General features: G+C 43.7%; 1 protein-coding gene across 4 annotated transcripts in view; it reads left to right on the forward strand.

Annotated features, from left to right (window-relative positions):
* The window catches only part of il16 (interleukin 16), an 85,711-nt gene that overhangs the window by 4,110 nt on the left and 54,611 nt on the right, over positions 1-26,990 (forward strand). For 2 of the 4 annotated variants that reach the window (XM_073032992.1, XM_073032991.1), the window contains exon 2: positions 16,272-16,714. The exons of 1 other annotated variant lie outside the window; for it this stretch is intronic. In XM_073032992.1, coding sequence (XP_072889093.1) covers positions 16,313-16,714 — 402 coding nt within the window. In that variant the 5' untranslated portion in view covers positions 16,272-16,312. Of the gene's footprint in view, positions 1-16,271; positions 16,723-26,990 lie in introns of those variants that run through there. One more of the 4 variants, XM_073032994.1, reaches the window with a different exon arrangement.

Genomic DNA, 26,990 nt, shown 5'->3' on the forward strand with positions numbered 1-26,990 from the left:
CACTGAATACGCTCTCTCTTGTTGGAGAACATTTATTTCCTGGTACCTTTTTGACACAATTGTCACGTCACTTAATAAATTTGTAAGCTGGTTTATTATTATTATTATTTTTACCAAGGTACTATGAAAAGCAGGGCAATGAGGTGGCTCAAGGGGCAACAATAACAGGAATCAGAATGAAGTGTTACAGGTACAGAGAAAGTACAGCATTGTTTGATAACATTGGCCCATGCCTGAATGTTGTCTATGTTCTGGCTCCAAACAGATTTGCAAGCTTCATTTGCAGAGGAGTTACAAATGCAGCTGAACATTTGTTTAAACTGAGTAAACACCACCATTTCTGATTTTAAGATGGAGGGATCTGGAGATATTTGCCCTGAGGAACACACAAGTGATGTCCTGGGGTTGAGGTTATTGACATCTGACAAAAATCTTTCTGTCTGTGAGGTGTAACATGACCCATTTGATTTTATTTTGCTTTAATGCCCATTGATTTTGGGTTCACCCAAGGCCTTGATACTACAGTTGGTAAATGGCACCCAATTGCCGGGGGCAGGCATTCTCATCTCTCTTCTGGAATTAAGCCTTTTAATTCATTCTTGGACCAAGGCCATGATGAGGTCTGGACTGGAGCAGTCTTGGTAAAACCAAGCTGGGTGTTGTTGAGCAGGGCAGGTGGAGTAAGTGTTACTTGATTGTATTGACAATGTCACTTTTGATCATTTTGCTAAACCAATGGGGCAGTAGCCTGCAGTATGGATTTGATACTGCTTCAGGTGAACAGGACAAACCTGGCCAATTGTCCACGTTGCTAAGTAGATAACTGTGTTGTATCTGAACTGTTTAGACGGAGAAACAGCTAGTTGTGGAGTTCAGGTCTTCAACATCCCCAATAGGAAATCATCTGATTCCATAGCCTGTGTTGTATCCAGTGCTCACAATGATTTCATGGAGTTAATCAAACCAGTTGTAAACTAGATTACTGGAGTTGGGGTATCCTAGAGGGAGCTGAGGTGATCATCCACTTGCCCCTTCTAGCTGCACATGGCTGTGATTTTTTACCCCTCATGCTGGACCCACCATCACTGATGAGGGGAGGTTCATGGACCATCCTCACTCTGTGAGTTGTTTAATTGGCCACCATCATCCTCATGGCCAGACTGCAGAGATTTGATCTGATCTGTTGACAGTGGGGTTGCTCAGATTTGTCCATTACAAGTGGTTTTTGCTGTCTGACAAAGCATGTTACATTTTGCAGTCCTATGGAACAACATTCAGTCTGATGTTACAAACTCGCCAGGCTGCCTCTACTATTTGACTCCCCCTGGTCTGACAGTGATGGTATAGAGAGGGACATGGCAGCCATGAGGTTACAAACTGTGGCAATGCTAATGGTCCACAGCACCCCACAGATATCAACTCCTATGGTGACAAATCTGTTTTGAGTCTATTCCATTGAAACGGACTGCAATGCTGCATAACATGATGGAGGGTGTCTCCACAATGTCCATGTAGATAGATAGATAGATAGATAGATACTTTATTCATCCCCATGGGGAAATTCAACTTTTTTTCCAATGTCCCATACACTTGTTGTAGCAGAACTAATTACATACAATACTTAACTCAGTAAAAAAAAAATATGATATGCATCTAAATCACCATCTCAAAAAGCATTAATAATAGCTTTTAAAAAGTTCTTAAGTCCTGGCGGTAGAATTGTAAAGCCTAATGGCATTGGGGAGTATTGACCTCTTCATCCTGTCTGAGGAGCATTGCATCGATAGTAACCTGTCGCTGAAACTGCTTCTCTGTCTCTGGATGGTGCTATGTAGAGGATGTTCAGAGTTTTCCATAATTGACCGTAGCCTACTCAGCGCCCTTCGCTCAGCTACCGATGTTAAACTCTCCAGTACTTTGCCCACGACAGAGCCCGCCTTCCTTACCAGCTTATTAAGACGTGAGGCGTCCCTCTTCTTAATGCTTCCTCCCCAACACGCCACTACAAAGAAGAGGGCGCTCTCCACAACTGACCTATAGAACATCTTCAGCATCTCACTACAGACATTGAATGACGCCAACCTTCTTAGGAAGTACAGTCTTAATAATGTGGTGGTCACTTCTACAAATGTTGCCATGGATGGGTGCATCTACACCTGTATTGGTGATGATGAGGTCAAGGAGGTTAAACATCATGTTGGTTCACTCATTATCTGTCACAGACTCAGTCTGGGAGCTTTTTCCTTCAAGACTTGACCAGCTGATCAACGGTGGTGCTCTTGGCCCATACTTGGTAATGAACATGGAACTCCCCACCCTGAGCACATTTTGGTGTCCTCGCTACTTTCAGTGTTTCCCCACAGATGTTGTTCAACATGCAGGAGCACTGATTTGTCTACACACACTCACAAATTGCTGGAGGAACTCAGCAGGCCGGGCAGCATCGATGGAAAAGAGTAAACAGTCAACATTTCAGACCAAAACCCTGCTTCAGGATCTGACGAAGGGTCTCGGCCCAAAACGTCGACTGTTTACTCTTTTTCATAGATGCTGCCTGCCCTCGAGCATGTTCCTCGAGCATTTTGTGAGTGTGTTGCTTTGGATTTCCAGCATCTTTAGATTTTCTTGGCGCGTTAGTAACTCATTTTACATCGAGTGATTGGAAATGAAAATGGGGAGGGTTGTAAAACTTAGTAACATCGTGTCACTGTATTAAACAACAACAAAATGTCTCATCTGCTGGGCTTTTTAATCACTGTTATTAATTCTCAGGCTGTGGGCATCACTGAGTTGTGTGACTTCGTCGTCCATCCCGTTTAAAGAGTATCAGTATGGAACTGAAGTCTCTGACAGTCTGGAATGGGAAACACCAGCTGATTTTTTTCCTGTATAGTCATCATATTTTCTAATGACACTGAAGGCTTTTCATGCCATCAAATCTATGCAGGCTTTCGGAGCATTTCCAGTAGTCCCATTTCATGCCTGGTTATTCCTCTGTAATGTGTACACAGAGTCGTACACTGGGGAAACAGGCCCTTTAGCCCATCTTGCCTGTTAAGCACCCATGTATGCTATCACCATTTTATTCTCCCCACATTCCCAGGAATTACCCCCAAGATTCTTTCACTCGCTTACAACATTAGGGGACAATTTACCTACTGAATTGATACCAATTAATCTACTAGACTATATACCTTTGGGAAGTCAGGTGAAACTGGGGCAGCTTACTTGGTCACAGGAAGCATGTGCAAACTCTGTGGAATTGCACCTGAAGTCGGTACTAAACTCGGGCTGCTGGAGTTGTGACACAACAGCTCTACCAGCCACACTACTGCGCCACCTTTCTCTTGAATGTTCGTTAATCCAGCTCTCATTCTCCTGTCATCAATTTACAGTAGGGGCAATCTACAATAACTAATAAACCTACCGCCAGCCATCACATCTTTGGGGTGTGGGAGAAACACCTGAGAGTCTGGGATGAACTCTCATAGTCACTGTGAGAGCATGCTAACTCCACACCGAAAGCACCAGAATGAATGCAGAATCATTGGAGCTGTGTGGTCACAGGTCTAACTGTTGCACTACAGTGCTCAGATGGGATGTCAGTGATCGAGATGCTTGTTTTGGCAAGTCCAAAACACCAAAGTCGTTTTACTGAAGCCAGCTTTTAATTTCCAAGTTTCTAATACTAAATTCAGATTTTGATACTGTTGGAATGTGATTTGAATTTGACTTTACCCTAGCAGTTATAAAACAGGTTTAATGGTTTAAAATATATACATACTTAACCATCTTTTATGCCATATCCCCATGTCATATATACACTCGCAGAAAAAGGGATTTGTGAGCATGGCAACAGAATAAAATACTGCTTGGTTGACATAGAAGGGGGCTTGTAGTTGTACTGGGAAGGAATGGAAAACATTATCCACTTCACATTATATTCATTTTCTGCTTGAACTTCTGATGACAATGACTTGCGTTTGCCAGGTGGTTTTAATACAGGAGAGTGTGACAGAGGTCTGAGCCACTGGGAACAACGTCAAGTGAGATGACCTTGGTTAAAGGAGAAGTGAAATGGTGCATGTCTCTGTGTACACTTAATCCCAGCTGTACTCCCTGATTCTTAGGGGAACTCCAGAGTGTGGGGCCTAGGTGGTGGAACTGAGAAGGCGGGGGTGTCCGTGTGGTGTGACAAGAGTAATTGAAACAGACTGTGCCACAGAAAGGGATGTGGCCATGTAGTGATTCAACAATAGGGAATATTTGGGCAGTGAGTGCAAAGATAAATCCCAGGAAATGAGCTGGTTGGATGTGGATTCAGCATGGAAAAGAAGCCCTTCAGACCAACCCAGCTGCTTCACTGACTTATTCTCTTTGCCTGCATTTGGCCCATATCCATCTCAACCAGAGGTTCACAACCTTTTTTATGCCATGAACCAATGTTGGGAGCCCTTGCTTTAAATCCTTCCTATCCATGCAAACAATAAAATTTGAGTGAAGATTACAGAGAGCAGGAGTAAGAGGAAGACAGGACGGTAGAAAAATTAATAAGTCTGTGGGTGCCATCCTCATAATTGAGAGGAAACTCTGTCCAATGATGGCGTTTGGACGTGCTACTTGATAGAAGTAAACAGATTTATGCTCAGTCAGGTCCAATGAGTAGGCCTTCACTTGCCTGCATGACACCGGACACCCAAAGTGCTCACTCTATTCAGAGCCCCATCCTGGGAAGAGGTTCCAGAAGGTTCTTAAAGATTTTCTCAGCAAATGCTCCTACTACCTCATGTGACTGACCACTCAGAGTGGAGAAGGAGAACTTGGGATGGGATTGTGATCTGAGTTCATGTGTTAGAAATGTGCAGCAGCCTAGCTAAATGACAGAGGGAGGCCGGCACCTCGCAAGCTGCCCTCCTGCCCTCCTGCCTGCCCGATCAAGCACTTTCTTTATGATCTGAGGAAGAGTCGGAGAATCAGGGTTGAAGCAAGCTATCCTCTGTTCCAAGGGACTGCCGGGGAAGAGAATGAGGTAGCAATGAGGTTGTAAGAAGGGAGGCATTAATATTACAAGGCAGGATTAACCTAAGCTTGCCAGCCAAGGTTGAAAGTGACACAGTTATCCACCAATTATAAAAACCCACCTATTTTTCATTACTATTGAATCAAAAGTTCCAGAATCTAAAACAAGGGTTTTCAGAATTTAAGAACATAAGAAATTGGAGCAGGAGTAGGCCATCTGGCCCATCGAGTTTGCTCCGCCATTCAATAAGATCATGGCTGATCTGGCCATGGACTCATCTCCACCTACCTGCCTTTTTCCCATAACCCTTTATTCCACTACTATGCAAAAATCTATCCAACCTTGTCTTAAATATATCTACTGAGGAAGCCTTCACTGCTTCATTGGGCAAAGAATTCCACAGAGACCCTCCTCTTTGGGAAAAGCAGTTCCTCTTCATCTCCGTCCTAAATTTACTCCCCCAAATCTTGAGGCTATGTCCTCTAGTTCTAGTCTCACCTACCAGTGGAAACAACTTTCCTGCTTCTATCTTATCTATCCCTTTCATTATTTTATATGTTTCTATAAGATCTCCTCTCATCCTTCTGAATTCCAGCAAGTAGAGTCCCAGGTGACTCAATTTCTCCTCACAGTGTAACCCCCTCATCTCGGGAATCAACCTGGTGAACCTCCTCTGCACTGCCTCCAAAGCCAGTATATCCTTCCTCAAGTATAGAGACCAGAACTGCACGCAGTACTCCAAGTGCTGCCTCACTAGTAACGGATACAGTTGCAGCAAAACCTCCCTTCTCTTAAATTCAATCCCTCTAGCAATGAAGGCCAGCATTTCAGTTGCCTTCTTGATAGCCTGCTGCACCTGCAAACCAACCCTTTGCGATTCATTTACAAGCACTCCCAAGTCCCTCTGCACAGCTGCATGCTGCAATCTTTTACCATTTAAATAATAATCTGATCTTCCGTTTTCCTTCCAAAGTGGATGACCTTGCATTTACCGACATTGTACTTCATCTGCCAGACCCTTGCCCACTCACTTAACCTATCTATATCTCTCTGTAAGCTCTTCATATCCTCTGCACAATTTACTTTTCCACTCAATTTAGTGTCATTAGCAAATTTAGATACACTCTGTCCTCTCTTCCAGATCGTTATTGCATATCATGAACAGCTGTAGGCTCAGCACCGATCCCTGTGGCACACCACTCACCATTGACTGCCAGCCAGAGAAACATCCATGTATTGCAACTCTGCTTTCTGTTGGTTAAGTAATCCTCTATCCATGCTAATACATCACCCCCAACTCCATGGATAAGTCTTTTATATGGTACCTTATTGAACGCCTTTTGGAAATCCAAGTAAATAATGTCCATCTGTTCCCCTCTATTGACTGCGCTTGTTATATCCTCAAAGGTGAAATGCCAGTGAGACATACGGAGGACAAGGTGAATTTCGACACAAGAGATTCTGTAGATGCTGGAAATCTTGAACAGCATATGCAGAATGCTGGAGGAACTCAGCAGGGCAGGCAGTATCTGTGGAAGGAAATGAACAATCAAGGTTTCGGGACAAGACCAAAAAGGAAGAGGTAGAAGCCAGAATGAGAAGTTTGGGGAAGAGGGGAGAGTGAAAACTAGTAGGCAATAAGTGAACCCAGGTAAGAAGGGGAAAGTAGGTGGTTTTCTAATTTTTGGTAACCCCTTCTGTCTGTTTTCCTTCACCCCCCCACACTTTGTTCCCCCTCATTCCTATGCAACCCCTCACTTCTTTTCTTCTTCTCCCACATGCTCGTGACCTGCTGATCACCACCTTCTTATTTCTCACATCCTTCCCTTTATTCCATGGTCCATGGTCCTCTCGTATCAGATCCCTTCTTCTCCTTCAGCTCTTTGCCTCTTCCACCTATCATTACCTAACTTCTCACAACATTTCCTTTCATTTCCCCTCCCCCTCTCACCAGGGCTAACCTATTTCCTGCCATCTGTGCTCCTGCCCCACCCCCTACCTTTTCGTTTAGGCTTCTGCCCCCTTCCTTTCCAATCCTGGGGAAGAGCTTTGTCCTGAAACGCACACTGTTCATTTCTCTCCATAGATGCTGCCTGATCTGCTAAGCTCCTCCAGAATTTTTGTGTGTGTGCTGCACAAAGTGAATCTAACCTGAACCATAATGCAGTGAGCTATGGAATAGGGAGTACAGCTGGAGTTAAGCATGGTGCCCATGTCTGCTGTGTACTCACCCTCCCTAATCACTTGGACTTCTTCTGTTGAAGCATTTCTGAATACGTTTTATTTTCTTAAGGTGCTGGAAAATGCTTTATAGCCAATCAAATATTTTCAACTGTAGTTGTTGTTGTGATGTATACAAGCAAGATCCCACAAAGTATAATTTGATAATGACCATTTGATCTGTTGCTCAGCTGACTCGTACTGATAGGACACAGAGCTGATGTGTACTGCTGAGGGGTCCTCGGAGACCGAGGGGGTCTTATTTTAGTACCGAGCACGAGCTGATTGAAGAGTTGTCCATGGCCCTTTGTAGCAGCCTCTGTTCTGGCTAACTTTTAACCTTCAAACAAAATGGATGCTGCTGTGGACCATTTGGGTGTGACATCGACACGAGGCTGTATTCTGAGTGAAATGATAAGAGGTATCTGTAACAGATGTGGTCAGGTACCGTACGTTGGAGTGTACATCTTGGCTTTGCCTTCAGAGAGACCTTAAGCTGCCCCTTGTGATGTAAAGAATTTCACAACTGCAGCCACTAACACCAAGTTCAAAGTACGTTTTATTGTCAAAGTACATATATGTCACCATATACAACCCTGAGATTCATTTTCCTGGGGGCTTACTCAGCAAATCTATAGAAAAATTACTATAACAGGATCGATGAAAGATCAACTGGAGTGCAGGAGATAGCAAACTGTGCAAATGCAAATATAAATAAATAGCGATAAACTATGAGATCATGAGATAATGAGATAAAGCGTCCTTGAAGGGAGATCATTGGTTGTAGGAACATTTCAATGATGGGGCAAGTGAGTGTATTTATCCCCTTCTATTCAAGAGCCTGGTGGTTGAGGCGTAGTAACTGTTCTTGAACCTCGTGGAGTGAGTCCTGAGGCTCTTGTACCTTCTACCTGAAGGCAACAGCAAGAAAAGAGCATGGCCTGGGTGATGGTTCATTACCCATCAAATCTAGTACAGCCGGACACACAACTATCTCCAGGATGGGAAGTAAAACAGTACAACAGACAGGTTTGAAAGATATGGGTATCTTAAGCAGGTAAAACAGTGCTTTGCTCTCTTTAAGGGGTCTTGGCACAAAACGTCAACTGTTTATTCCCCTCCATAGATGCTGCCTGACCTGCTGAGTTCTTCCAGCATTTTCTGGGCATTGCTCTAGTGTTTCAGCAACTCCAGATTCTCTTGCATTTTTGCTTTCTTAAGCTCGTTCCCTGACTGAAATTATTTCGTAAATTGATTCTACAAGTGAAGTGTAGAATCAGAATCAGGTTTAATATCACCGGTATATGTTGTGAAATTTGTTGTCTTCATAGCAGCAGTACAATGCGATATATAATAATGGAAAAAAGTGGAATTATAGTACGTATGGTATATGTATGTTAAATAAGTAATGCAAAAATAGAAATTAAAAAATAGTGAGGGTATAGTGAGTTAGGTAGGTAAAGTGAAACAGCTGCACGAGGTTTCTCTGGAAAAGAGGAGATTGCAAGAAGATTTAATAAGAGGTTATTAAAATCATGAAGGGTACAAGGAGAGTAGCTGGAGGGAGACACCTCCCATTGGGTCAGGAAGCGGAGGACATACAGTGAAGATTATTGGTACAAGAAGCAAAAGTGACATAGAGACAGGGTTTTCTTTTACACGAGTGATTGGAATTGGGAACAAAGTGCTTTGTGGTGTTGTGGAGGCAGGTATATTTGTGGGGATTTGGAAAAGTTTTGGATAAGTATTTGAAAGGGTAGAATTTGCAGGGTTGTGTGGAAAGAGCTAATTGGATCACTGTTAAATAGAGCCAATGTAGATCTGATGGTGGTAAAACTTCCAGCTGTGCTGTGACCATTCTGTGATTTGGGAATGGTGATGTGCGCTTCCTTAACTAAATTGAATAATGCTTTTTCAGGACGTTAATTTTCAGGCGGAGACAAAGAGATTCATTGAAACACATTTGGCCCATGGCTAGGTGAATCATCAGCTATTTTATGGGTTTCTGCTACAGCTACAATGAATTTATGGCTCCAATTTTCAGACAGGGAAAGCAGAAGATGAACAAGATATGGATTTTTATGAACCTGTTGTCTTTTGTACCAAGTGTTGAAGAACGAGACCAGTGAACTCTTAATCAGAACTCTTCTGACCAGATTCCGTAGCAACTTTCAGAATCTCAACATGTCAAATGTCCCAAATCGCAGAAGCAAATTAAACACGTTTTAAATGCAGATACTGAAGTTCAAATTACATTTATTATCAAAGTATGTTTAAATTATACAACCTTGAGATTCGTCTCCTAACAGGCAGCACAAAACAAAGAAACCCAAAAGAACCCATAAAAAAGAAGACCGTCGAACGCCAATGTGCAGAGAGAGAGAAAAAACAAATCGTACAAGCAATAATCAATAAAGCAATTGACGTTCTGAACTGAAATCCACAGAGAGAGTCTGTCCACAGACCCATTGTCCACTGCAGAGCGGAGCTGTGAGCCCCTTGCCTCGGACCCCGACATCCTGACCTTTTCAACCTGGCCTGGCACTTAAAACCAAGAGGGTTTAGTGCACTCTGACAGGTTTAGCCACAATGAGCTGACAGCTCTTTTAGTTGTTTGTCTTCTGCTGAGAATTTTGATTGCCCCATGGCCTGAGACTAAAAAAAGTGTTTTGTAGTTAAGTTTGTTGGCCAAACACGGTTGTGTGGGAAATGCAGCAGTGAACTTTGCCCAGCAGAATTTCACCAACAGCTGTGTGATAATGACCAGATACTATCATTTACTTAAACAGAGATTTTTTTGCTTCTTGAGTATACTTAGCTCATTAGTTAAGAAGGCACAGAAGGCTCTGCAAAAATGTACTTTTCTGCACTTGTCACTTCTTTGCTTCACAAATGCGGGGGCCTGGGTTCGATTTTTACTCCAGGGCTGTGCATGTGGAGTTTTCTCATTCTCCAGGTGACTGGGATGCATATCCTGAGGCCCAGTGGATTTATCTACACTTATGTTTACTAAGACATTGAATCCTCTTCCAATTATAGTTTATTGTAGGATTCCTCTGGTCCCCTCTCTGAATTTTCCAGCTGCAGAGTCCTTCCCCAAAGGTCCATTCAATATCAGTATACAGTGTACAACCTGAAATTCTTACTCTTCACAGACATCCACAAAAAAAGAAACCCCATTGAATAAATGATAGAAACAACAAAGCCCTGAAGCCCCCTACCCCAGACCTTTGCACAAACATGCAGCAAGAGGGTCAACCCCCCTCCCCCCCTCACTCACTTCAGATAGATAGATAGATAGATAGATAGATAGATACTTTATTCATCCCCATGGGGAAATTCAACTTTTTTCCAATGTCCCATACACTTGTTGTAGCAAAACTAATTACATACAATACTTAACTCAGTAAAAAATATGATATGCATCTAAATCACTATCTCAAAAAGCATTAATAATAGCTTTTAAAAAGTTCTTAAGTCCTGGCGGTTGAATTGTAAAGCCTAATGGCATTGGGGAGTATTGACCTCTTCATCCTGTCTGAGGAGCATTGCATCGATAGTAACCTGTCGCTGAAACTGCTTCTCTGTCTCTGGATGGTGCTATGTAGAGGATGTTCAGAGTTTTCCATAATTGACCGTAGCCTACTCAGCGTCCTTCGCTCAGCTACCGATGTTAAACTCTCCAGTACTTTGCCCACGCCAGAGCCCGCCTTCCTTACCAGCTTATTAAGACATGAGGCGTCCCTCTTCTTAATGCTTCCTCCCCAACACGCCACCACAAAGAAGAGGGCGCTCTCCACAACTGACCTATAGAACATCTTCAGCATCTCACTACAGACATTGAATGACGCCAACCTTCTAAGGAAGTACAGTCGACTCTGTGCCTTCCTGCACAAGGCATCTGTGTTGGCAGTCCAGTCTAGCTTCTCGTCTAACTGTACTCCCAGATACTTGTAGGTCTTAACCTGCTCCACACATTCTCCATTAATGATCACTGGCTCCATATGAGGCCTAGATCTCCTAAAGTCCACCACCATCTCCTTGGTCTTGGTGATATTGAGACGCAGGTAGTTTGAGTTGCACCATATCACAAAGTCCTGTATCAGTTTCCTATACTCCTCCTCCTGTCCATTCCTGACACACCCCACTTCAGCAGATGTACCCATCCTGCCACCAAGCAAACTACTGCAAAAGCCCCCCCCCCCCCCGCACCCCACCAAAGAGACCTGGATCCCGAGTTCATCAAAACTACGGTCCATAACCCACCACTTCAGTATCTCAGACAGGCTCCAGCGAGGAAGAGAGGGGGTCGCTTCTGCAACAACGAGAACGGAGAACCAGCAGCTCACTGTTCCGATGTTACAGTCTTCCACATCGCTTCTCCAAGTCCCCCATCTCCAGGACTGACAGCCTCTCACTCTCTATCAGACGAGGGAGAGAGAACGAACCTAAATGCCCACAGAGCCACTCCCCAAGGGTGCACGTCTTCCAGGCTGTTCCTAGAGATAGCAAAGCACTAGGCCACACAGCCGGTCTGAAAACCCACTGCTTGTGAAGAACCATAGTTTGAATTGCAGATCACGGAATCCGACAGAACCCCGAATGCCTTGCAAAGGAAGGAGAGACATAAGAGGAGAAGAAGAAGCCGTTTTATGGATGAACTGAAAGAAGGCACCTGGGTCTGCAACAATTGCTGACATCATCGTTCCATGTACCTTCCTCTTAATTCCTCTCCTCTGGAAAATCTATCCAACCTTGTCTTAAATATATTTACTGAGGTGGCCTCCACTGTTCCATTGGGCAGAAAATTCCACAGACTCACCACCCTCTGGCAAAAGCAGTTCCTCCTCATCTCCATCCTAAATCGACTCCCCTGAATCTTGAGAGTATGTCTTCTAGTTCTAGTCTCACCTACCAGTGGAAACAACTTTCTATCTTATCTATCCCTTTCACAATTTTATATGCTTCCATAAGATCTCCTCTCATTCTTCTGAATTCCAGTAAGTACAGTCCCAGGCAACTCAATCTCTCCTTATGGTCTAAGCCCCTCATCATCTAACCCCACCCCCATCTCTGGAATCAACCTTGTGAAGCTCCTCTGCACTGCCTCCAAAGTCTGTATATCCTTCCTCAAGTAAGGAGACCAGAATTGCACGCAGTACTCCCGGTGCGGCCTCACCAGTACCCTGTATAGTTGCAGCATGACCTCCCTGCTCTTAAATTCAGTCCATCTAGCAATGAAGGCCAACATTTCAGTTGTCTTCTTGATGGCCTGCTGCACCTGCAAACTAACCTTTTGTGATTCATGCACAAGCACTCCCAAGTCAGCCTGCACGGCAGCATGCTGCAATTTTTTTTAACCATTTAGATAATAATCTGCTCTTCCATTTTTCCTTCCAAAGTGGATGACCGACATATTCCGTCTTGGTAGCCTCCAACCTGATGGTATGAAGATTGATTTCCCCTTCTGGTAAAAAAAATGTCATCCCTCCACCCTCCGCTGTTCTCTTACCTCTTCTCACTTGCCTATTACTCTTCTCATTTACCTCTTATGGTTCATTCTCCTCTCCCATCAAATTCATTCTTCTCCAGCCCTTTCCCTTCCACTTGGCCTCACCTATCACCTTCCATCTAGCCTCCTTCCCCCTCCCTCCACCTTTTTATTCTGTCATCTTCCCCCTTCCTTCTCAGTCCTGAAGAAGGGTCTGAGTTCCTCCAGCATTTTGTGTGTGTTTTTCTCCATTTTCTGTAGCCTGTAGATGTACATCGTATTTTCTGTGTTCATATCAACATTTCCATAAGACAATCTCAATAATGTGTCCTCTGTGACCTTTGCTTAAGTTTTTCTACTCTCACTCAGTTAAATGAGAACTAAAGTTCAGCCATACTGGACTCTAGATATCACTGTGGTAGGAGATGTGGACTTGGATTTAAGAAAGACCAGTGTAGGCTTGTGGTTGGTGACCAATGTAAACAGATTAGCTGACAAAAACCTCATGATCCATTATGGTCATCAATGCCTCTTTCTCTACCTGAGGAGGTTTTAATGTTGTTATGGAGCTGTCAGACTGCCAGTCTACACTTACAGCAGGCCCATAAATCAATTACCACTCACTTGCAGAAGGGGTTTCCATGGATTTTAATAACCATCAGGAGACCAGAACTCTTTACTCTGTGGTGAAATATCTTTCTTTGAGGTCCAGAGATTACAGTCATGTAATGTAACAGCTGGTACTGTGGTTAGCCATACATTTCTCTCTTCCCCATCTTGTTACAGGCTGAGCCCTGTGTCTACTCACATCTGTTCTAGGAGCGCACGCTGACAGTTCGAGGCGGCATATCTTCTGCTGAGTGACCAGCTGATAGGTTGTACTTGTAAGGTAAACATGGTAAATAACCGATTATTAATAACCTTTCATCCAATTCTAAATCTCACTCCCTCCCCCACCCACCCACCCACCTAACTCCATTGCCCCTCCTGGCCAAACAGGATTCAGCACTTCTCTGCCCTGCTGTCTCTGCCAGCTGTTTGATAGAATTGTTGTAACGTTACGATTTTGAATTGTCTTCCATAACTTCAACAAGAATAGCTGAGCTTCATTCACAGTGGGGCTTCACAGCCCAAACGTCCGAGGCTCCCCTCCCTCTGAGAGCCAAGAATGGAACTGACGGGGAACTTAGTTTTGTGGCTATCTGGAGACGATGAATCTCAGAGTTGGATACTTTGATAATAAATAAACCTTTGAACCTGTGAAATACAAAGAAGAGGTGGAAGTCTGCTGAAAGGAACACATCGTAGAACATAGAACAGTACAGCACAGGAACAGGTCTTTCAGCCCACAATGTTGTCCCCTTCAGTACTGGCTCTGTCTTAGGGATTCTCAATGTTTTTCCCGCAGTATGAACTGTTTGATCCAAAGCAACAAATGAGATGAAAATCAACAGGCCGAGAGCATCCGTGGAGGCAAATGGACAGTCAATATTTTGGGTTGAGACTCTTCACCTGGACTGGATCCAGCTTTTGTCAATACTCCTGACCTACAAGAACTTAAGAAGGCCACATACATAAAGGATTAACAAAGCCTTGGAAAAGATGCTATTGTTCATTTATTGTCATAAACAACAGGGTGCAATGAGATTCCTTGCTCACATGAAGCATGCAAGTAAATTCTGTACATGTTAATAATAAATACAACAATAAATACTGTGGCAAGGACGTAGACATTGGAAGGGTGAAAATATGGCAATGCAAACTGAGGTAGTGCAGAAAGAAATGTTAAAGTGACATAATGGAAGAGGTAGAATTAATTAATTCCCTCACTTTCTAGGGAACATTCTTATTTTTTCCACCGAAACCATCTGGTTTCTTCTAACATTTCCAGCCAGCTTTACCTACCATGCTTCCAACACTTGATCATGGAGATGTCCTTTTAGAATGGTGATAAGGAGGAATTTCTTTAGCCAGAAAGGGATGAATCTGTGGAATTCGTTGTCACAGGCGGCTGTCGAGGCCATGTAATGAGGTATATTTAAGACAGAGGTTGACAGATGCTTGATTAGTCAGGGCATGAAGGGATATGGGGAGAAGGCAGGAGATTGGGGCTTGAGAGGGAAATGGATCAGCCATGATGAAATGGCAGAGCAGACTCAATGGGCCAATGGCTTAATTCTGCTCCTGTATCTTATGGACTTATGGCTAATGGACTAAAGTGAGTGAGAGATCTTGCTGTTCAAATACAATAGCTTCTATTGGAACTATGGGGCCACCATTTGTAGCCCCCACAACAGCCACATAATACATAGACATTTCTCAAATACTTTCATGGACAGTGCACTCTCTTGACAGTTACATGAGCCCAGTTTCAGGCTCTGTGAGCAGATGTACAACTCACCCGAGGATAGTGCAGGTAATACTGACAGTAATTTCACAGTCATGGTAATAAGACTAACTCAGACCTGTCTATTCTGTATCACACCTTCAAAATCAGGCATCATCTCATACCTGGCTCTTCAGTCAATACAAATACAGATAGGTCGAGACCTGGTGAGTGTTTCCAGCATTTATTGCAGATTTCTAGTATCTGCAGCTTTTGAGTACCACATCTGATACTTATATTAGAGACGCAGGACCACCACGTGTGGTTAGTAGGCAGAGATCATGGCTTCTTTCTTAGTTCTGCAGCCAGTGATATGTTTGAATCTTGGTCTATTCTTTTCTTATATTCTGCATTCTAGCACTGTTTTCCTTTCGTACTACCTCGATGTACTGATATGTGGAATGATCTGCCTACGTGGCATGCAAAAGAAAAGCTAAAGTGCTGGAGGAACTCAGCAGGCCAGGCAGCATCCGCGGAGAGGAATAGACAGCTGACGTTTTTGGGCCATGCCCTTCATCAGGACTGGAAAGGAAGGTGGAAGATGCCAGAGTAAGAGGATGGAGGAAGAGGAAGGAGTACAAGCTAGAGGGTGATAGGTGAAACTAGGCAATTGGAGGGGCAACACCTAGGTAGCCACCACCCTGATGGCACAAACATTGATCTTTCCAACTTCTGGTAATTATTTCCCCTTCCCCTTTCTCTCTTCACTTCCCCACTTTGGCCTCCCTCTTATCTCTTCTCCTCACCTGCCTATCTCCTCCCCTGGTGCCCCTCTCCCTTGGTCCACTCACCTCTCCTATCAGATTCCTTCTTCTCCAGCCCTTTGTCTTTTCCACCTATCACTTCCCAGATTCTTACTTCACCCCCCTCCCCCATCCACTTGGCTTCATCTATCACCTTTTATCTTGAACTCCTTCCCCTCCTTCTTATTCTTGTATCTTCTCCCTTCCTTTCCAGTCCTGATGAAGGGTCTTGAAACACCGACAGTTTATTAATTTCCATCGATGCTCTCTGACCTGCTGAGTTCCTCCAGCATTTCATGTGTCTGTTGTGCATCTGCAGAAACTCTTGTGTTTAAGCTTTTCATTATATCTCTGTACATGTGAAAATAATAACTCAATTCCAATTAATCTCCTTTTTCCTTCCATCTACAGAAATTGTGCATTGGTTATAGAAGCAATAAAGCTCTTCCCTTATGCTGGCAAAAATAGACAAACGGAATCCGAAAGAAATGCTTTATTCTTGTAGTAACCGACAGAAAAAAAGGGACGCTTCTGCCTCCCAGAGAAGTCAGAAAGGGAATTTACGCAAAAACAACAAGAAATCCCGAAGGTTTGGAGTCATTTCCAGAACATTCTTATTGTGCAATTCACATAGCAATGATGAGAGAGTAAGTGTTGAGGAAAACGACTCCACATCGAGGGACGGAGTGTCTGAAGGTGCTGTTGAGTTATCTGAAAATACCTCCGAGTCCCACTTTAAATCACAAGCTCAGAAGAAGGTCCTGAAGGTCAAGGTCTCCCTAACTCCAAATAAACCGAGGACAAGTGTTGTTGGTGAGCCTGGTGAAGATGTAAGGAAAGAGCGTCCCAGCAAGGTAAGAAGGTAATGAAAGCAAGTGTTTAAACAGCAAAGACTGCAATTGCTGGAACAGTGTGTGTAGAGACTGATTGCAAAGTTTTGGATGTGGGTTTCCTGGCACTTTGCAAGGGTGAACCAACTTCAAAGCTCAAGGTAAACCTTACTATCAAAGTACTTATTGTGGTGGCACCCGTCGGTCTCGAGAGACCATGGATCTGCGCCTGGAGTTTCCAGGGTACAGACCTGGGCAGGGTTGTATGGGAGACCGGCAGTTGCCCAAGCTGCAGGACTTCCCCTCTCCACGCCACCGATGTTGTCCAAGGGAAGGGCACTAGGACCCATGCAGCTTGGCGCTGGTGACGTCGCAGAGCAATGTGTTGTTAAGTGCCTTGCTCAAGGACACAACACACTGCCTTAGCTGAGGCTCGAACCAGTGACCTTCAGGTTACTAGTCTGATGCCTTGCCCCCTAGGCCACGCGCCAACACAAAGTACTCATATGCCACCATATACAACACTGAGATTTATTTTTTCATGGGCATACTCAAAAATAGTAACTATTCTAGAGAATAGTAACTATAACAGGATCAGTGAAAGGCTACCCAGCTAGGGCTTTCAACCAGAGTGCAGTGGTGCTGAATCAACTGTGCAAATACAAAAAGAAGAAATAATAATAAATAAAAAAGCAATAAATAGCGAGAACCTGAATGAAGAGTCCTTGGAAGTGAGTCCATGGGTTGTGGGAACATTTCAATGATGGGGCAAGTGGAGTGCAGTTATCCCCTTTGGTTCAAGAGCCTGATGGTTGAGAGTTAGTAACTGTTCCTGAACCTGGTGGTGCAAGTCCTGGGGCTCCTGTACCTTCTTCTTGATGGCAGCACTGTAACTTGCTGTAGAATTCAAGCCTGGAAGGTTAACTCCGTGTCCTTCTGCACAGACAATGTTTGACCTATTAGGAGTTTCCAGCATTTTTCTGTCTTTTAGGTCTTTAGCATCTGTAAGTATTGCTTTTTGATTTCTGATTGGTGCATCTTCCCATCTTCTGAAGTTGCATTATCAAGAGTCTAAATATTTAACATTCTAGTATTGAGCGTTATTAGAGAAAATTGCACATCAAGCATCACAGGAATACTTATCAGGATAGGTCACAGCAGCAGACTCAGTGGCCACTTTATTAGGTACATCTTACACCTCGTTAATGCAAATGTCTGATCAGCCAATCCAGTGGCAGCAACTTAGTGCATGAAAGCATGAAGAAATGGTCAAGAGGTTCAGTTGTGGTTCTGATCAAATATCAGACTGGGGAAGAAGTGTGATCTAAGTGACTTTGACCATGGAATGACTGTAGGTGCCAGTCAAGGTGGTTTGAATATCTCAGAAACTGCTGATCTCCTGGAATTTTCACGCACAACAATAGAATTACAGAGAACGGTGCAAAAAAAATCAAAGCAAAAAAAAAAATAATCCAGTGACCAGCAGTTCTGTGGGTGAAAATACCTCATAAACGAGAGAGGTCAGAGGAGAATTGCCAGACTGGTTCAAGCTGACAGGAAGGTGACGTTAACTCAAATAACCACGCTTTACAATAATCGTGTGCAGAAGAGCATCTCTGAATGCACAATATGTTGAATGTTGAAGTAGATGGGCTACAGCAGCAAAACATTATAAACATGCACTCAGTGACCTCTCTTTTAAATACGGGGTAGTTAATGGCCACTGACTGTGCACTGGAAGGGAGCTGAAGAGATTTTGGAGGTAATAGTACTGATCTTTCAAGGATCAGTAGTTTCTGGAATAGTTCTAGAGGAATGGAAAATCACAAATGTCACTCCACTCTTTAAGAAGGGAGAGAGGCAAAAGTCAGGAAATTATGGGCTAGTTAGCCTGACTTCAGAGGTTGGCAAGATGTTAGGGTCCATTATTAAGGATGAGATTTCAAGGTATGAGGAAGCATGTGATAAAGTAAACCAAAGTCAGCTTGGTTTCCTTAAGAGGAAACCTTGCTTTACAAATCTGTTGGAATTATTTGAGGAAATAACAGACAGGATAGACTAACGAGAGTTAATGGATGTTGTTTACTTGGATTTTTCAGAAGGGTTTTTGACAAAGTTGCACACGTGAGGCTGTATTTACTGGAGTTTAGAGGAATGAGGAGCGGATTTAATTGAAACCCACCGAATAATGCAAGGCCTAGATAGAATGGACATGGAGAGGAAGTTCCCAATAAGTGGGAGGGTCTAGTACCAGAGGGCACAGCTTTAGAATTGAGGGACAACCCTTTATAACAGAGGTGAAAAGGAATTACTTTATTCAGAGGATGGTGAATATGTGGGCTTCATTGCCACAGATAGGTATATTTAATTAATATACCTATATTAATTAATATTAATTTAATTTAATTAATATAATTAAGGTTGATACTTTCTTGATTAGTAATGTTGTCAAAGGTTACAAGAAGAAGGCAGGAGAGAATGGAGCTGAGAGGGAAGATAAATGAGCCATGATTGAATGCTGGAACAGACTCATTGGGCTGAATGGCCTAATTCTACTCCAGTCTCTTATGGTCTCATGATTATGGTGATTTAAAAGAGGAGCTGAGAAACTGTTAGGTCCAAGCCTGTAATGGAAGGGAAGGCTGCCACTGCTGGAAGGAATGAAATCAGGGATGTGTCTGTCTGCAGCTGCAGGAACACAACGATCTCCTGGGCAGAGGTTACTGAGGTACGGAGCCAGTGGGATTTGAATCCGAAGGCTGTGCATCTACTGAGGCATTGTCAAATTGGCAATGCTGGATGCTTATCATTTGCTCACGGGATGTTGGCAATGCTGGTATTTGTTCTCTGTCTTTAACCGCTCCTAAACAGGGGAGACCCACATGATGGATCAGGAGTCGCATGCAGGCCAGACCAGGTAAGGGCAGCAGGTTTCCTACCCTGAAGGACATTTGTGATTGAAATGGATTTTTATCAGAATCAGAATCAGGTTTAAAATCACTGGGATAAGTTATGAAATTTGTTGTTATGCAGCAGCAGCACATTGCAATATATTACAATAAAGACTGTGAATATTATATATATATATATATATATATATATATATATATATATATATATATATATATATATATATATAATAGTTAAATTAAATAAGTAGTGCAAAAAAAGTAGTGAGGTAGTGTTGATGGGTTCATTGTCCATTCAGAAATTTGATGGCAGAGGGGAAGAAGCTGTTTCTGAATCACTGAGTGTGTGCCTTCAGGCTTCTGCACCTCCCTGATGGCAGCAATGAGAAGAGGGCATGATAATCCTGTAATTTTAAAGTCACTGTTTCCAGAATTAGCTTTAATTTTGTGCAGTTAGATAAATGATAGAGCAGAAACAGTATCTTTGAAAATCAGTGCCAGGTCTTGCCATTAACATAAACTAATTTGGAAATGCAGCTCTACCATTGAAACGTAGTCATATACTTTCAATCAAATACCTCCACTTTAAACTAATCTCAACAGCAAACAATGGGGTGAATCTGTTAGAAGCAAACAATCTGCTGGAGGAACTCATTGGGGCGAGCAGAATGTGCGGAGGGAAGGGATTATTTAAAGGCTACATCAGGACTGAGAGTGGGCAGGGGAGATAGCTGATTTTAAGAGGATAGGGCTCAGAGGTAATTGGTCCATTGAGGAAAGGTGAAGGATTTTGGGCAAACTAAACCCAGTGAGAGGGGCAGGCTGAACTTGAGAGCCATAGGTAGGTGGACGATAGATGGACGCAGACAAGAAAGAAGCAGGTGGATCCAGGTTGGGAGAGGGGAGGGTAGGCAGGAACATGTTCTACCAGTGCTAGAATCCATTCGATAAGCAAGGTGATAACAGCAGGGTTAAAAATCAGGGGAGAGGTGAAGGCCAGGTGGAACCAAAACCAAATGGGGGGAGACTTCGGTAGCTGAAATCTAGATGGAACTTGGAGCGGAATGAAGATGGATTATGGTTACGGGAAAGAAGTGGGAGGACTGGCGAAGGAGTGGAAGGAAGGAAGAAAGAGAAACACACTAGAAGTGAGGATTACCTAGGATGAAAAATTCAATATTCACACCATTGTTTGTGCTGATGCCCCCAATGGAATGTTAAGGTATTGTTCCTCTAGTTTGTCTGGGCCTCACTGGCAATAGAGAAGGCGATAGGTGAACAGTGAGTGGGACTTGAAATGACATGCAACTGGGAATTCAGCATGGCTATTGCAGAGAGAGTACAGGTTCTCTGCAAAATGGCTTCCCAGTCCATGCTTGGTCTCACCGACGTAGAGGAGCACCAAATGTATTCGATGAGGTTGACGGAGGTGTGGCTGAACCTTTGCCTGACCTGGAAAGGCTGTTTAGGACCTGGGATGATAGTGGGAGAGGAATTCTAGGGACATGTGCTGCACCTCCTGCAATGGATTTGCTCATTCCTGCTGGGAATTTGTTAATTCTTCCTGGTCCCTCTCCAATCTGATCTGATCAGCACATGATCCTTCCTCATACACAGAACAAAGCTGAGCCTTCACGCGGCTCTCAGTCTGTTGGAAAAGCAGAAAGAACTCAGGGCCATTGCAGAGTGGGCAGACATCCAATGGAACTGGCCTCTGCCTCTTTCACCACAGCTGCAGGGAGAACAGCACAACTTGAGCAAGGCACAAGCATCATTATGGACAATGTCTGTTGATTTGTGACGAATCTTCCACAAACAGATCACGGTTCATTAATTTTCAAACATTTGTTAAGCATACTTTATTCTGTTGGGTTATGCTTCCTAGCATGTTTACTCGATCATATTTTATATTGATTTTATGGAACCAAATTTTCCAGTGAAGTTTTGATCTGTTGAAATAAGAACTCTTTTGTTATCCCTGTTCTACTATTGCTACTTGGAGTTGCACAAATTCTCCAAGAATTTCAAGAAAACTGCGCAAAAGATATTTTAGGTACAGGAAACTGAAGAACGTACTTGGTAATAGTAGAGAATATTTGGAGAGAACGAACAGTGAATCTTGTACTGAAAGCAAACAGTAGATGGAGTACTTCATAGAGCCATAGAACATAGTACAGCTCAGAATTAGGCCCTTCAGCCCATCAAATCCATACTGCCTTGCTTGCCAATCTATACTACTCACATTTAGCTGCTATTGCTGATATGCTTGTTTGACCTGATCATTTAGGTGGCCATATGACATCACTTAAACATGCTAGTTGTCTCTGATTCCACCACCTCCCCGGTAGTGAGTTCCAGACACCAGCTGTTCTTTACATAAAAGTAACCTGCCCCGCAAATTCCTTTTAAAACTCCTTCTTCTCACTGAGCTGAAGCCCCGGTCGTGGGAGAAAGATTTGATTGTGCTTCTTAAAGCCTCATATACAGCTACCTCTGTCCAGCTGGCCAAGTGCTGGAGCTGCACTCACCCATCACACTCCTGACTCGTGCCATACACTGGTCTTCCCTGTGATGAATGCGGTCTGATTTTATAGGCATTCTTGAATTTATTTTATCCACCAGTTAGAAAGCACACAAGAATTACTTGATATGGTACCTCCTCAGTATTGTAGTGAATGGTACCCAAAGCACTGATAAGAATGAGCAATTTAATGGAACTGGGAGGGAGAGAACACTAGTTCTGGCATCAGTAGCAACCAAAGTATGTGTGTAACACACAGAAAATGCTGGTGGAACACAGAAGGCCAGGCAGCATCTATAAGGAGAAGCACTGTCGACATTTCAGGCCGAGACCCTTTGTCAGAACTAACCGAAAGGAAAGATAGTAACAGATTCGAAAGTAGTGGGGGGAGGGGGAAATGCGAAATGATAGGAGAAGACTGGAGGGGGTGGGATGAAGCTAAGAGCTGGGAAGGTGATTGGCGAAAGTGATACAGAGCTGGAGAAGGGAAAGGATCATGGGACGGGAGGCCTCGGGAGAAAGAAAGGGGGGGGGGGAGCACCAGAGGGAGATGGAGAACAGGCAGAGTGATGGGCAGAGAGAGAGAAAAAAAGAGGAGGGGGGAAAAAACTAAATAAATAAGGGATGGGGTAAGAAGGGGAGGAGGGGCATTATCAGAAGTTAGAGAATTCAATGTTCATGCCATCAGGTTGGAGGCTACCCAGCCGGTATATAAGGTGTTGTTCCTCCAACCTGAGTGTGGCTTCATCTTGACAGTAGAGGAGGCCATGAATAGACATATCAGAATGGGAATGGGACGTGGAATTAAAATGTGTGGCTACTGGGAGATCCTGTTTTCTCTGGCAGACAGAGCGTAGGTGTTCAGCGAAACGGTCTCCCAGTCTGCGTATGTATGTACATTGGATTTTTGAATTTAATAACGCTATAGGAGCTTGTTTATATATAGGGGTGTCGGTAATCTGGGAGCGTGTAACCCAGGGACAGGCTGTACATGGCGCTGACCATCAGACACCTAATTCCATCAAATTTTTCTCTCATTTCCATCAATTTGTCTACAATACTACCATTCACCTGCATCCTAGAGAGAATTTAAACTACCGCCTGCACACTTTGGGATGTGGGAGGAAACCTGGGCACCTGGAGGAGATCCCACAAGGTCAGATGGAGAACTTGCCAAAGCCACACAACCAGTACTGAAAGTTGGGACTGAACCCAGGAAGCTGGAGTTGGAACATCACTGCGGCGTGCGGTTAGCGTCGAGCAGATTCTTTGCTGCTGAAATATTTTCATTTGTGCAATGCTCATTACTGACAGTCATGTGAAATTCCTTACTCTGCCCTTAAAGCCACTTGTTTTGCCAAAGATGAACAGAAGCTGTTCATGGTGAAAAACATGGAATTGAATTCTCTGCACATTTGTTCAAAGCTCATGAAACATCAAATTAACTCTTGGATTTACTGAGAATTGAACGCCTAGATTTATTGTGAATTTTAGTGATGAAGTGACAAATTAGAAATCTTCATGTGTTTTCAAGTCACATTGGATTCTATGCACAAAATACCAGATAACTTGATACTCTGAGTGATCTTTCTGCAATATTTTTAAGCTATTAATCTGAGAAAACCCACCAAGCCTTTTGCTGCGTGCATCAGAATATCTGCCCGCTAGGTGAAAGTTCAACCAGTGAAGAGCCAATCTAATCAGACAGTTTATCTCCCGATGTTATCTCATCTCTAAGTGTCAGGCTGGTAAGAAATCTCACCCAGAAGAAACCCAGGGAGAACGTGCAAGGTCCACGCAAAGGGACAATTTACTGTAGACAGCTAGCCTACCGATCTGTGTGTCTTTGGGATATTGGAAAAAACCGGGGCACCCAGAGTAAATAGTTCCTCTAAAACTACATCCATTCATGAGGCAGCGTTGCATACAGAGATTGCTTAGGCAGTGCTATGCAATTTCTTATCAACTTTGTGAAGTGAAACTGGTGCTTGTCAATAAGCCATGGGCCAGGCTAACTCCAATGCAGATTAAGTTCCCACCATCCGTCTGGCTCCTTTCTTGCTCAAACTAAAAAAAATAGTTATTTTTACTAATAATAAACACCAATGTGGCTGACTTGCAGTTATCTAAATAGATGTTTGATTCACATTGGGTAAGTTCCACAGTCTGTTTCTGTCATTACTTCAATCGTCTTTTTCTGTACGAATTTCAACTTAATTCCCTCGTTACTGATGGATGTTGGATGTGGTATACATTGCTGTGGTACATGCACGTTGTATGTTTGGCAGGGTTATGTCAGCTTGGGGTCTGTCAAATGAGTGCATTTTTGACAGAATGTATATGGTGGATGCTGTACACCTGGCCGGGTGTATATCTGGCCGGGTGTATATCTGGCCGGGTGTATATCTGGCCGAGTGTATATCTGGCCGAGTGTATATCTGGCCGGGTGTATATCTGGCCGGGTGTATATCTGGCTGTGTGTATATCTGGCCAGGTGTATATCTAGCAGATTTACATCTGGCTGGGTGTAAATCTGGTGGGGTGTATATCTGGTGGGGTGTATATCTGGTGGGTGGTAAATCTGGTGGAGTGTACATCTGGCCAGGTGTATATCTGATAGGGTGTATATCTAGCCAGGTGTATATCTGATAGGGTGTATATCTAGCCAGGTGTATATCTGATGAGATGTACATTTGAGGTGTATATCTAGTCAGGTGTATATCTGATGGGGTGTACATTTGAGGTGTATATTTGTTGGGGTGTATATCTGACCAGGTGTATATCTGGTGGGGTGTATATCTAGCCAGGTGTATATCTGATGGGGTGTACATTTGAGGTGTATATCTAGCCAGGTGTATATCTGACCGGGTGTATATCTGGTGGGGTGTATATCTAGCCAGGTGTATATCTGATGGGCTGTACATTTGGGGTGTATATCTGGTGGGGTGTATATCTGGTGGGATGTACATCTGGCTGGGTGTAAATCTGGTGGAGTGTACATCTGGCTGGGTGTAAATCTGGTGGAGTGTACATCTGGCTGGGTGTATATCTGGTGGGGTGTACATTTGGTGGGGTGTATGTTTGTTGGGATGTATGTCTGGCATAATATACACACGTGTAAAACATCTGAGGGTGGGTAAATCTGCAGAAGTGAACTTTCAGTGCCTCATGTCCTGCAAATCGAATCACCAGATCTGCAAGAATGGAAGCAAACAAGCCAGGAAGTTAATCTTGTGGGCTGGGAGAGGTTTTCGTGACCCATTGCTCTCAAATGGACCTTTGGCACCGAGAGCCAGAACTCTGATTCTGTGGGAAAACGGTGGTTCTTCTTTCTGGACATGCATACACAGAATCTAGGGGCAGCTCTTCTGGGCAGTCTTATGCTGCACCTACAGTGCTGTCTGTCGGTGTGAAATTTGTCTATTTGCCCTGTGATGGCACGGATTTCTCCCGCATGCTTTGGTTTCATCGAACGTAGAGCACAGAACATAATGACCCTTCAGACCATAATGTTGTGTCGACCTTTTAACCTATTCCAAAATCAATCGAATACTTCCCTCCAATGTAGCTTTCCATTTTCCTTTCATCTATGCACCTATTTAAGAGTCTTTCAAAGGTCCCTGATATATCTGTCTCTACCACCGCCCCTGGGGGCACGTTCCACACACCTACCACCACCCCTGGGGGCATGTTCCACACACCTACCACCGCCCCTGGGGGCACGTTCCACACACCTACCACCACCCCTGGGGGCACGTTCCACACACCTACCACCGCCCCTGGGGGCACGTTCCACACACCTACCACTTTCTCTTAAAAGACTTGCCTCTGACATTTCACCTAAACTTCCCTCCGAACACTTTAAAGTGATGCCCCCTTGAATTAGTCATTTCCATCCTGGGGAGAAAAGGTGCTGATGGTCCAATCATCTTATGTTCTTTATCATCTTATACCCCTCTTTCAAGTTACCCCTCATCCTCCTTTGCTCCAAAGAGAAAAACCCCAGCTTGCTCAACCTTTCCTCATAAGACATCCTCTCTAATCCAGGAGGCATCCTGGTAAATTTCCTCTGTACCCTCTCTAAAGCTCCACATCCTTCCTACAATGATACGGGAAATGAAATTACCCCTAGTGCGTAGGTGAACGGTGGAACCGGGAGGGAGCTGATGGGAATGCGGGGAGAATAAATTACAGGGAAAATCCGTGGGGAATGGAATTGTTTTGTGGACTGGCATAGACTTAATGGGTTGAAATGGCTCTGTAGCGGCAAAGTTGATCCAAAATAATTGCTGCCAGTCTGCGACCCCACGGAGCTGTTATTCTTGCATGATGCACCCACAACTCCAACGATTGCTTCAAAGAGTTGAATTCCCTATTCCAGTCTTCGGTTAACAATGAGCAAACATACAAGTAAGTATTATTGAGCGTTATCTCAGCAGTCAGAGAAGATATGGCTTCCGCGGTCCCAAGCTACAAACTTCCACAAAATAAGCATGAATACGGAACTTATTCCCTTCACTTTCACCACACCCCCACTAATGTGACTAGTTACTAAAATAAAAAACAGAGTGCAGAATACATGGCTCCTATGGGCTCCTTCCATGGAAGTATAAATTATCTGAACCTATTCCTGCTTCTAGGTGTCAGGTGTCATGTGTTTTGAAGTTGCCTCGAAGAAGTTTTGGAAAATTACATTCACCTGCAGTCGTGGTCTAGAGAGAAAATGTACTGTATTGGTGAACTGGGTGCCAGTAAAGTGGGCAGCTTTGTCCGGCTTGTCTTTGTGATGATGCTGGCAATTAGAGTGTAATGCTTCATGCTTCTGTAGTCAGTAGAGAAAAGCTTTGGGCATTCAAGCCATTTGGCACTG

The sequence above is a fragment of the Hemitrygon akajei genome, chromosome 30 (genome assembly GCF_048418815.1).
Source record: "Hemitrygon akajei chromosome 30, sHemAka1.3, whole genome shotgun sequence".
In the NCBI taxonomy this organism is placed as follows: domain Eukaryota; kingdom Metazoa; phylum Chordata; class Chondrichthyes; order Myliobatiformes; family Dasyatidae; genus Hemitrygon; species Hemitrygon akajei.